At 50.2% G+C, this 10,410-nt stretch overlaps 1 protein-coding gene across 1 annotated transcript in view; it reads right to left on the bottom strand.

Moving 5' to 3' along the window:
* Positions 1 to 5,159: 5,159 nt before the first annotated feature.
* Positions 5,160 to 10,410, bottom strand: part of LOC130272878 (myb-related transcription factor, partner of profilin-like) — a gene marked incomplete in the record, with an annotated part of 32,380 nt that continues 27,129 nt past the window's right edge. Inside the window, 1 exon segment of the mRNA XM_056518858.1 lies at positions 5,160 to 6,539. Coding sequence (XP_056374833.1) covers positions 5,782 to 6,539 — 758 coding nt within the window.

The raw sequence follows: 10,410 nt of genomic DNA, 5'->3' as shown, positions 1-10,410 counted from the left end.
TTTTTGTTTTCATGAGGTGATGGGCAGTGCCTGGTTTCCCCCAGACATGATGCTGCCCCCACCATGATCACTGTAGGGATGGTATTGGGCAGGTGATGGGCAGTACCTGGTTTCCTCTATACATGATGCTGCCCCCACCATGATCACTGTAGAGATGGTATTGGGCAGGTGATGGGCAGTGCCCGGTTTCTTCCAGACATGATGCTGCCCCCACCATGATCACTGTAGGGATGGTATTGGGCAGGTGATGGGCAGTACCTGGTTTCCTCCAGACATGATGCTGCCCCCACCATGATCACTGTAGGGATGGTATTGGGCAGGTGATGGGCAGTGCCTGGTTTCCTCCAGACATGATACTGTCCCGACCATGATCACTGTAGGGATGGTATTGGGCAGGTGATGGGCAGTGCCTGGTTTCCCCCAGACATGATGCTGCCCCCACCATGATCACTGTAGGGATGGTATTGGGCAGGTGATGGGCAGTACATGGTTTCCCCCAGACATGATGTTGCCCCCACCATGATCACTGTAGGGATGGTATTGGGCAGGTGATGGGCAGCGCCTGGTTTCCTCCAGACATGATGCTGTCCCCACCATGATCACTGTAGGGATGGTATTGGGCAGGTGATGGGCAGTGCCTGGTTTCCTCCAGACATGATGCTCCCCCCCCCCCCCACCATGATCACTGTAGGGATGGTATTGGGCAGGTGATGGGCAGTGCCTGGTTTCCTCTAGACATGATGCTGCCCCCACCATGATCATTGTAGGGATGGTATTGGGCAGGTGATGGGCAGTACCTGGTTTCCTCCAGACATGATGCTGCCCCCACCATGATCACTGTAGGGATGGTATTGGGCAGGTGATGGGCAGTGCCTGGTTTCCCCCAGACATGAAGCTGCCCCCACCATGATCACTGTAGGGATGGTATTGGAAAGGTGATGGGCAGGTGATGGGCAGTGCCTGGTTTCCCCCAGACACGATGCTGCCCCCACCATGATCACTGTAGGGATGGTATTGGGCAGGTGATGGGCAGTGCCTGGTTTCCTCCAGACATGATGCTGCCCCCACCATGATCACTGTAGGGATGGTATTGGGCAGGTGATGGGCAGTGCCTGGTTTCCCCCAGACATGATGCTGCCCCCACCATGATCACTGTAGGGATGGTATTGGGCAGGTGATGGGCAGTGCCTGGTTTCCTCTATACATGATGCTGCCCCCACCATGATCACTGTAGAGATGGTATTGGGCAGGTGATGGGCAGTGCCCGGTTTCTTCCAGACATGATGCTGCCCCCACCATGATCACTGTAGGGATGGTATTGGGCAGGTGATGGGCAGTACCTGGTTTCCTCCAGACATGATGCTGCCCCCACCATGATCACTGTAGGGATGGTATTGGGCAGGTGATGGGCAGTGCCTGGTTTCCTCCAGACATGATACTGTCCCGACCATGATCACTGTAGGGATGGTATTGGGCAGGTGATGGGCAGTGCCTGGTTTCCCCCAGACATGATGCTGCCCCCACCATGATCACTGTAGGGATGGTATTGGGCAGGTGATGGGCAGTACATGGTTTCCCCCAGACATGATGTTGCCCCCACCATGATCACTGTAGGGATGGTATTGGGCAGGTGATGGGCAGCGCCTGGTTTCCTCCAGACATGATGCTGTCCCCACCATGATCACTGTAGAGATGGTATTGGGCAGGTGATGGGCAGTGCCTGGTTTCCTCCAGACATGATGCTCCCCCACCATGATCACTGTAGGGATGGTATTGGGCAGGTGATGGGCAGTGCCTGGTTTCCTCTAGACATGATGCTGCCCCCACCATGATCATTGTAGGGATGGTATTGGGCAGGTGATGGGCAGTACCTGGTTTCCTCCAGACATGATGCTGCCCCCACCATGATCACTGTAGGGATGGTATTGGGCAGGTGATGGGCAGTGCCTGGTTTCCCCCAGACATGAAGCTGCCCCCACCATGATCACTGTAGGGATGGTATTGGAAAGGTGATGGGCAGGTGATGGGCAGTGCCTGGTTTCCCCCAGACACGATGCTGCCCCCACCATGATCACTGTAGGGATGGTATTGGGCAGGTGATGGGCAGTGCCTGGTTTCCTCCAGACATGATGCTGCCCCCACCATGATCACTGTAGGGATGGTATTGGGCAGGTGATGGGCAGTGCCTGGTTTCCTCCAGACAAGATGCTGCCCCCACCATGATCACTGTAGGGATGGTATTGGGCAGGTGATGGGCAGTGCCTGGTTTCCCCCAGACATGATGCTGCCCCCACCATGATCACTGTAGGGATGGTATTGGGCAGGTGATGGGCAGTACCTGGTTTCCCCCAGACATGATGCTGCCCCCACCATGATCACTGTAGGGATGGTATTGGGCAGATGATGGGCAGTGCCTGGTTTCCTCCAGACATGATGCTGCCCCCACCATGATAACTGTAGGGATGGTATTGGGCAGGTGATGGACAGTGCCTGGTTTCCCCCAGAAATGATGCTGCCCCCACCATGATCACTGTAGGGATGGTATTGGGCAGGTGATGGGCAGTACCTGGTTTCCTCCAGACATGATGCTGCCCCCACCATGATCACTGTAGGGATGGTATTGGGCAGGTGATGGGCAGTGCCTGGTTTCCCCCAGACATGATGCTGCCCCCACCATGATCACTGTAGGGATGGTATTGGGCAGGTGATGGGCAGTACATGGTTTCCCCCAGACATGATGTTGCCCCCACCATGATCACTGTAGGGATGGTATTGGGCAGGTGATGGGCAGCGCCTGGTTTCCTCCAGACATGATGCTGTCCCCACCATGATCACTGTAGGGATGGTATTGGGCAGGTGATGGGCAGTGCCTGGTTTCCTCCAGACATGATGCTCCCCCCCCCCCCCCCACCATGATCACTGTAGGGATGGTATTGGGCAGGTGATGGGCAGTGCCTGGTTTCCTCTAGACATGATGCTGCCCCCACCATGATCATTGTAGGGATGGTATTGGGCAGGTGATGGGCAGTACCTGGTTTCCTCCAGACATGATGCTGCCCCCACCATGATCACTGTAGGGATGGTATTGGGCAGGTGATGGGCAGTGCCTGGTTTCCCCCAGACATGAAGCTGCCCCCACCATGATCACTGTAGGGATGGTATTGGAAAGGTGATGGGCAGGTGATGGGCAGTGCCTGGTTTCCCCCAGACACGATGCTGCCCCCACCATGATCACTGTAGGGATGGTATTGGGCAGGTGATGGGCAGTGCCTGGTTTCCTCCAGACATGATGCTGCCCCCACCATGATCACTGTAGGGATGGTATTGGGCAGGTGATGGGCAGTGCCTGGTTTCCCCCAGACATGATGCTGCCCCCACCATGATCACTGTAGGGATGGTATTGGGCAGGTGATGGGCAGTGCCTGGTTTCCCCCAGACATGATGCTGCCCCCACCATGATCACTGTAGGGATGGTATTGGGCAGGTGATGGGCAGTGCCTGGTTTTCTCCAGACAGGATGCATAAAATTAAGGCCATAAAGTTTCATATTGGTTTTATCACTCCAGAGAATCTTGTTCCTCACAGTCTGATCCTTTAGATCCTTCTCTGTAATCTCCGTCTTCCATGTGTTATTCCTGAGAAGCTTCTTTCTTCTTTCTACCATAAATCCCATATTGTGGAGGCTGTAGTGATGGTTCTGGACCTTCTGGAAGTTTCTCCCATCTGCACACAGGATCTTTAGAGCTCAGCCAGAGTGACCAGTTGGTTCTTGGCCTAGACCCTTCTCCCTTCCTTAGTTTGGTGGGCGGCAGCTCTGGGAAGAGTCCTGGTTGTTCCTTCTTCCATGTAAGAATTATGGAGTCCACTGAGCTTTTGGAAACTTTCAGAGCAGCAGAAATGTTTTTGTCCCTATCTCCAGATCTGCTCCACACAATCCTGTCTCTGGGCTTTATGGGCAGTTCTTCCCACCTCATGGCTTGGTGTTTGCTCTGATATACATTGTCAGCTGTGAGAACTTATTTTGACAGGGCTGTGTCTTTCCAAATCTTGTCCAATCAGATGAATTTACCACAGGTGACTCCAACCAAGGTGAAGAAACATCTCAGAGATAATGAAGAGAAATGGGAGGAGCCAGAGCTAAATATCATGTGTCTTAGCAAAATGTGTAAATATTTATGTCTATGATAAAATTGTTTTTCATTTGTGTTCAGGTTATTTTTGCACAAGAAGCAACATAACAAAATGTGGCTCTGGACTCCCTCTTCTTTACCCTCTCAGACAGCGAACATTTCTTTAAGGGTTCATGTACGTCCCTGATTGTGGCACTCCTCCAATCCCTGCCAGGCACTGCTTCACCTATTTCCTGGTGTCTGAGCAACATTGTAGTTTGTCTGCCATGTATCTGTGTTTCTGTTTCTTGACTTGTTCCTGTTGTCCTGACTCCATCTCTGCCTGATCTTCCAGTATCTCGCTGCTTTGCTGTGTATGATCTGGACTGTCGATCATGCCTCTGTATTCTGAGCAAGCAAACAACTGGCTGCTTCTGAGCTACTCAGCTCTGCTATAAACACCAACAAAGCTTTGCTACATTGGACTCTGTTTGCTGCTCTCCCCCCCCCCCCCTCCTGTCTGTATTCCCAGTGCTTGGCACCAGGGTGTTCTGGTCCATCTGGCCAGCTGCAACTTAACCAGGGCCAGTCTTGCAGTAGCAACCGGGTATCTCCCCTGCAGCTGAAGTCCAGCTTCCACATTCTGGAGCAAGGTTAATGGTGAAAACCAGAGGAACACTTAGACTCTGCTCCCAGGTTTGGCCCAAAGCCAAACCGGTGAGGGACATAGCTGGTCCACACCTGTTGGGCCGGTACACGGGTGATATCTGAAGCCTCTCTTGTACACAATTAGCCACAATCAAGAGACAATTGGCATTGTGGGTTTTAAGGTGCAACACATTTTGGTCTGCTATACTGGGACCTTCCTCAGGCATCATGTGGGAGCTAGAAAATATAACTTAAAACCCTCAAGCACCCAAAGGATCTCAGATTCTCTAAAACATGGTGCTTCACAAGAAGAATTTCTTAAGTGAAAGAATTTCAACTTTCAGAAGACAACGGACAATGAAGACTCATAACCGATATTGATCACTAATATTTTCCTTAGAATATAGATATACATTATAGATTTATTATACCTTAACTCCAGTAAATATATAAAAACATAAAGAACTAATTTACGCAAATGTTCATGGATCTCCACATGGGGACCCGAATGCTGGATGTCACTACCTGTCAGGGTAATGCTGACCTGCTTTGTATTGTCTTCAGTGTTTAGCTCTGCTCCATGACAAACATCATGGACTCCAGTTCAGTTACATTGGGGGAGATTTATCAAAACCTGTGCAGAGAAAAAGTTGCCCATTTGCCCATAGCAACCAATCAGAACACTTCTTTCATTTTTAACAAGGCCTCTGCAAAATGAAAGAAGCAATCTGATTGGTTGCTATGGGCAATTGGGCAACTTTTCCTCTGCACAGGTTTTGATAAATCTCCCCCATTGTCTTTTGGAATCTGAGGTAGTCTCATCAAATCATCAGGTTATGGCTCCACCCCCACTCAATAGTTTTATACTGCAGCTCTGCTTGTTCTGGTTAGCTGCTGTATCTGAGCACAAGCTCCACTCCAACCTCATAAAGAAGCCAGTGCATGGATAGACCATTCTTTTTACAACATGGAACTGCAATAAGTGAGTGAGCAATAACCATCCATTTACACATCTATTTACAGATCAATGCTTTTTTTGTGGCTGGGATCGGAAGCCTGGTTTCCGTCCTCGGCGGCGGATGGTTTGGTTGACCTCTGACGCAGTGGAAGATGCAGACGCTGGTTCTGCAGAACCTGCTGGAGACATCGATGTAGAGTCAAACATGGCTGCTGTCAGTGTCATTGGGTTTGGGTCTGTTTGGGCTGCAGAGTATTTAGGTGACGACACAGGAGATGAGGTGGGCGACGCCAATGGACTTACGGTCGTAGGTGGCTTTAAGGATTTTATAGCTTGTACTATAGACCCATAGAACATTTTGGTATCAGCGATATAGTTCTGGAACATGTGATTGAAATGTGTTTGGTTCACGTGTATCTGCTGAACGTGGGCGTTTAGCTCTCGCACCTCGGACACCAGGCCCTCGAGCTGCTGCACCATTCTGGCGTTTCCTTCCACCATATTTTCTCGTAATTTGTGCAGTTCCACGTTGTGGGCTTGTGTCAGGTGGCGGAGGCTTTTGTTATGTTCTTCTTGTAGCTGCAGGTGATGCTGCTGATCCATAAGTGATGTCTCAGGTCCATTCATGATATGGGTCATGTTGGGGGCTGGTAACTGGGTTCCAGACTGCGTTTCTGCTGCGTTCATTCCCTCATTGGGAACGGGCGTTGCTGGGGTACAAGGGGCTTCTTCCTCCGACCATTCACTGATCAGCTGGATGTCCAGTGGAGAGAACGCCTCATCGTAGTCAGAGACTGGATCACATGTTGGGGTTATATAAACAGCTGCAGAGGATAAGAAGATAAGGTGTATTAAATAAATAGTAACTTCTTCCACAATCCCCACCTTAAAGGGGTACTCTGCCCCTTGACATCTTATCCCCTATCCAAAAGGATAAGATGTCTGATCACGGGGGTCCTGCCGCTGGGGATCCCCGCCATCTTGGCTATGGCACCCCAGACATTTGGTGCACGGAGCGAACTTCGCTCCACGCCGGATGACTGGCGATGCGGGGTGGAGGCTCGTGACGTCACGGTCACGCCCGCTCACGACGTCACGGGCACGCCCCCTCAATGCAAGTCTATGGGAGGGGGCGTGACAGTCATCACGCCCCATCCCATAGACTTGCATTGAGGGGGCATGCCCGTGACATCACAAGCGTGGCATGTTGTCACGAGCCACCGGCGCTGCACGCAACGCTCTAAACGAATACCGGGTGCAGCAGGGGGTCCCAGCAGCGGGACCCCCGCAATCAGACATCTTATTAACTTTGGTGTGGATCCCAAGTGACTTGAAGGGGTTATCCGCTATGAACAAATCCCAGCTTGTTAGAATAGTCTGTTGATAAGAAGCAGATCACATTTAGTTCCACCATTAATGGAGTCATAAGATACATGTGTGACAATGAGGGTCTCACCTGAGGTCTCAGTGGTGGGTGCCCAGGACGAGCACTGCTGAGGTGTTGATGATGGATCATTGGAATCTGGAAAGAAATACATTTTTAGGAAGTAGCACCTTGGCACCACTATGGGGTTGGCACCTATGACTACAATGGAAGAGGGGAGGCACTGCTGATATTACTTAAGGAAAGGGGAGTTTATTGTGACTTAAAGGGGGTACTCCGGTGGAAAACATTTTTTTAAATCAACTGATGCCAGAAAGTTAAACAGATTTGTAAATTACTTATATGTAAAAATCCTAATCCTTCCAGTACTGATCAGCTGCTGTATACTACAGAGGAAGTTCTTTTCTTTTTCAATTTCTTTTCTGTCTCACCACAGTGCTCTCTGCTGACACCTCTGGCCATGTCAGGAACTTTCCAGAGTAGCAGCAAATCCCCATAGCAAACCTATCCTGCTCTGGACAGTTCCTAAAATGGACAGAGGTGTCAGCACAGAGCACAGTGGTCAGACAGAAAAGAAATTCAAAAAGAAAATAACTTCCTCTGTAGTATACAGCAGCTCACAAGTACTGGAAGGATTAGGATTTTTACATAGAAGTAATTTACAAATCTGTTTAACTTTTTGGCACCAGTTGATTTAAAAAATAAAAATAAATTTCCACCAGAGTACCCCTTTAAGGAAGAAAGATGACCTTCTGTGGCAACTATGGGAAACAGGGCACTGTTATGAGTAATGGGGGTAGCCGCTAACAGGAGAAGGGGATGGTAAACTGTGACTACTGGGGGCAGGTATGTTTGCAGTGACAACCGGGAGATGTGTTTCTGCTTTGATTACTGGGGAAAGGTGGGTCTGCTGCAACTACTGGGGTAAGATAAGTCTTCTTTGACTACTGGGGTAAGGTAAGTCTTCTGTGACTACTGGGGTAAGGTAAGTCTTCTGTGACTACTGGGGTAAGGTAAGTCTGCTGTGACTACAGGGGTAAGGTAAGTCTTCTGTGACTACTGGGGTAAGGTAAGTCTTCTGTGACTACTGGGGTAAGGTAAGTCTTCTGTGACTACTGGGGTAAGGTAAGTCTTCTGTGACTACTAGGGTAAGGTAAGTCTTCTGTGACTACTGGGGTATGGTAAGTCTGCTGTGACTACTGGGGTAAGGTAAGTCTGCTGTGACTACTGGGGTAAGGTATGTCTTCTGTGACTACTGGGGTAAGGTAAGTCTGCTGTGACTACTGGGGTAAGGTAAGTCTTCTGTGACTACTGGGGTAAGGTAAGTCTGCTGTGACTACTGGGGTAACGTATGTCTTCTGTGACTACTGGGGTAAGGTAAGTCTGCTGTGACTACTGGGGTAAGGTAAGTCTTCTGTGACTACTGGGGTAAGGTAAGTCTTCTGTGACTACTGGGATAAGGTAAGTCTTCTGTGACTACTGGGGTAAGGTAAGTCTTCTGTGACTACTAGGGTAAGGTAAGTCTTCTGTGACTACTGGGGTAAGGTAAGTCTTCTGTGACTACTAGGGTAAGGTAAGTCTGCTGTGACTACTGGGGTAACGTATGTCTTCTGTGACTACTGGGGTAAGGTAAGTCTTCTGTGACTACCGCAGAATGATATCTTGATGTAGGCACTAGGGGGAAAGAGGTCACCTCTGTGGAGAGATATATACTGTTACTACTGGGGGAAGGTGAGTGAGCTTAGACTACTATAAGAATAGGACTTTTCTAATGTAATTGAGAAGAGGCGCTGCAGTTCTCCACTGGAGGAGGAGAGGCAATGTGTGAATAGTGGCGTGAGCTCTTTTATGATTCCTGAATTAAAGAAAGGAAGAAACATGAAAACTGGGAAAAGGAGCTGTGCAATGACTACTGGGGATGGATAAGGAGTGTCTGCTGTGACTACTGGGGAAGGATAAGGAGTGTCTGCTGTGACTACTGGGGAAGGATAAGGAGTGTCTGCTGTGACTACTGGGGGAAGGATAAGGAGCGTCTGCTGTGACTACTGGGGGAAGGATAAGGAGTGTCTGCTGTGACTACTGGGGGAAGGATAAGGAGCGTCTGCTGTGACTACTGGGGAAGGATAAGGAGTGTCTGCTGTGACTACTGGGGAAGGATAAGGAGTGTCTGCTGTGACTACTGGGGAAGGATAAGGAGTGTCTGCTGTGACTACTGGGGGAAGGATAAGGAGCGTCTGCTGTGACTACTGGGGGAAGGATAAGGAGCGTCTGCTGTGACTACTGGGGAAGGATAAGGAGTGTCTGCTGTGACTACTGGGGGAAGGATAAGGAGTGTCTGCTGTGACTACTGGGGAAGGATAAGGAGTGCCTGCTGAGACTACTAGGGGAAGGATAAGGAGTGTCTGCTGTGACTACTGGGGGAAGGATAAGGAGTATCTGCTGTGACTACTGGGGAAGGATAAGGAGTGTCTGCTGTGACTACTGGGGAAGGATAAGGAGTGTCTGCTGTGACTACTGGGGGAAGGATAAGGAGCGTCTGCTGTGACTACTGGGGAAGGATAAGGAGTGTCTGCTGTGACTACTGGGGGAAGGATAAGGAGTGTCTGCTGTGACTACTGGGGAAGGATAAGGAGTGTCTGCTGTGACTACTGGGGAAGGATAAGGAGTGTCTGCTGTGACTACTGGGGAAGGATAAGGAGTGTCTGCTGTGACTACTGGGGAAGGATAAGGAGTGTCTGCTGTGACTACTGGGGGAAGGATAAGGAGTGTCTGCTGTGACTACTGGGGAAGGATAAGGAGTGTCTGCTGTGACTACTGGGGGAAGGATAAGGAGTGTCTGCTGTGACTACTGGGGAAGGATAAGGAGTGTCTGCTGAGACTACTGGGGAAGGATAAGGAGTGTCTGCTGTGACTACTGGGGAAGGATAAGGAGTGTCTGCTGTGACTACTGGGGAAGGATAAGGAGTGTCTGCTGTGACTACTGGGGAAGGATAAGGAGTGTCTGCTGTGACTACTGGGGGAAGGATAAGGAGTGTCTGCTGTGACTACTGGGGGAAGGATAAGGAGCGTCTGCTGTGACTACTGGGGGAAGGATAAGGAGCGTCTGCTGTGACTACTGGGGAAGGATAAGGAGTGTCTGCTGTGACTACTGGGGAAGGATAAGGAGTGTCTGCTGTGACTACTGGGGAAGGATAAGGAGTGTCTGCTGAGACTACTAGGGGAAGGATAAGGAGTGTCTGCTGTGACTACTGGGGGAAGGATAAGGAGTATCTGCTGTGACTACTGGGGGAAGGATAAGGAGTGTCTGCTGT

This window comes from Hyla sarda, chromosome 5, assembly GCF_029499605.1.
Source record: "Hyla sarda isolate aHylSar1 chromosome 5, aHylSar1.hap1, whole genome shotgun sequence".
Lineage (NCBI taxonomy): Eukaryota > Metazoa > Chordata > Amphibia > Anura > Hylidae > Hyla > Hyla sarda.
The sequence above is the reverse complement of the archived record's forward strand: the minus strand, read 5'-3'. Positions and strand labels throughout refer to the sequence as shown.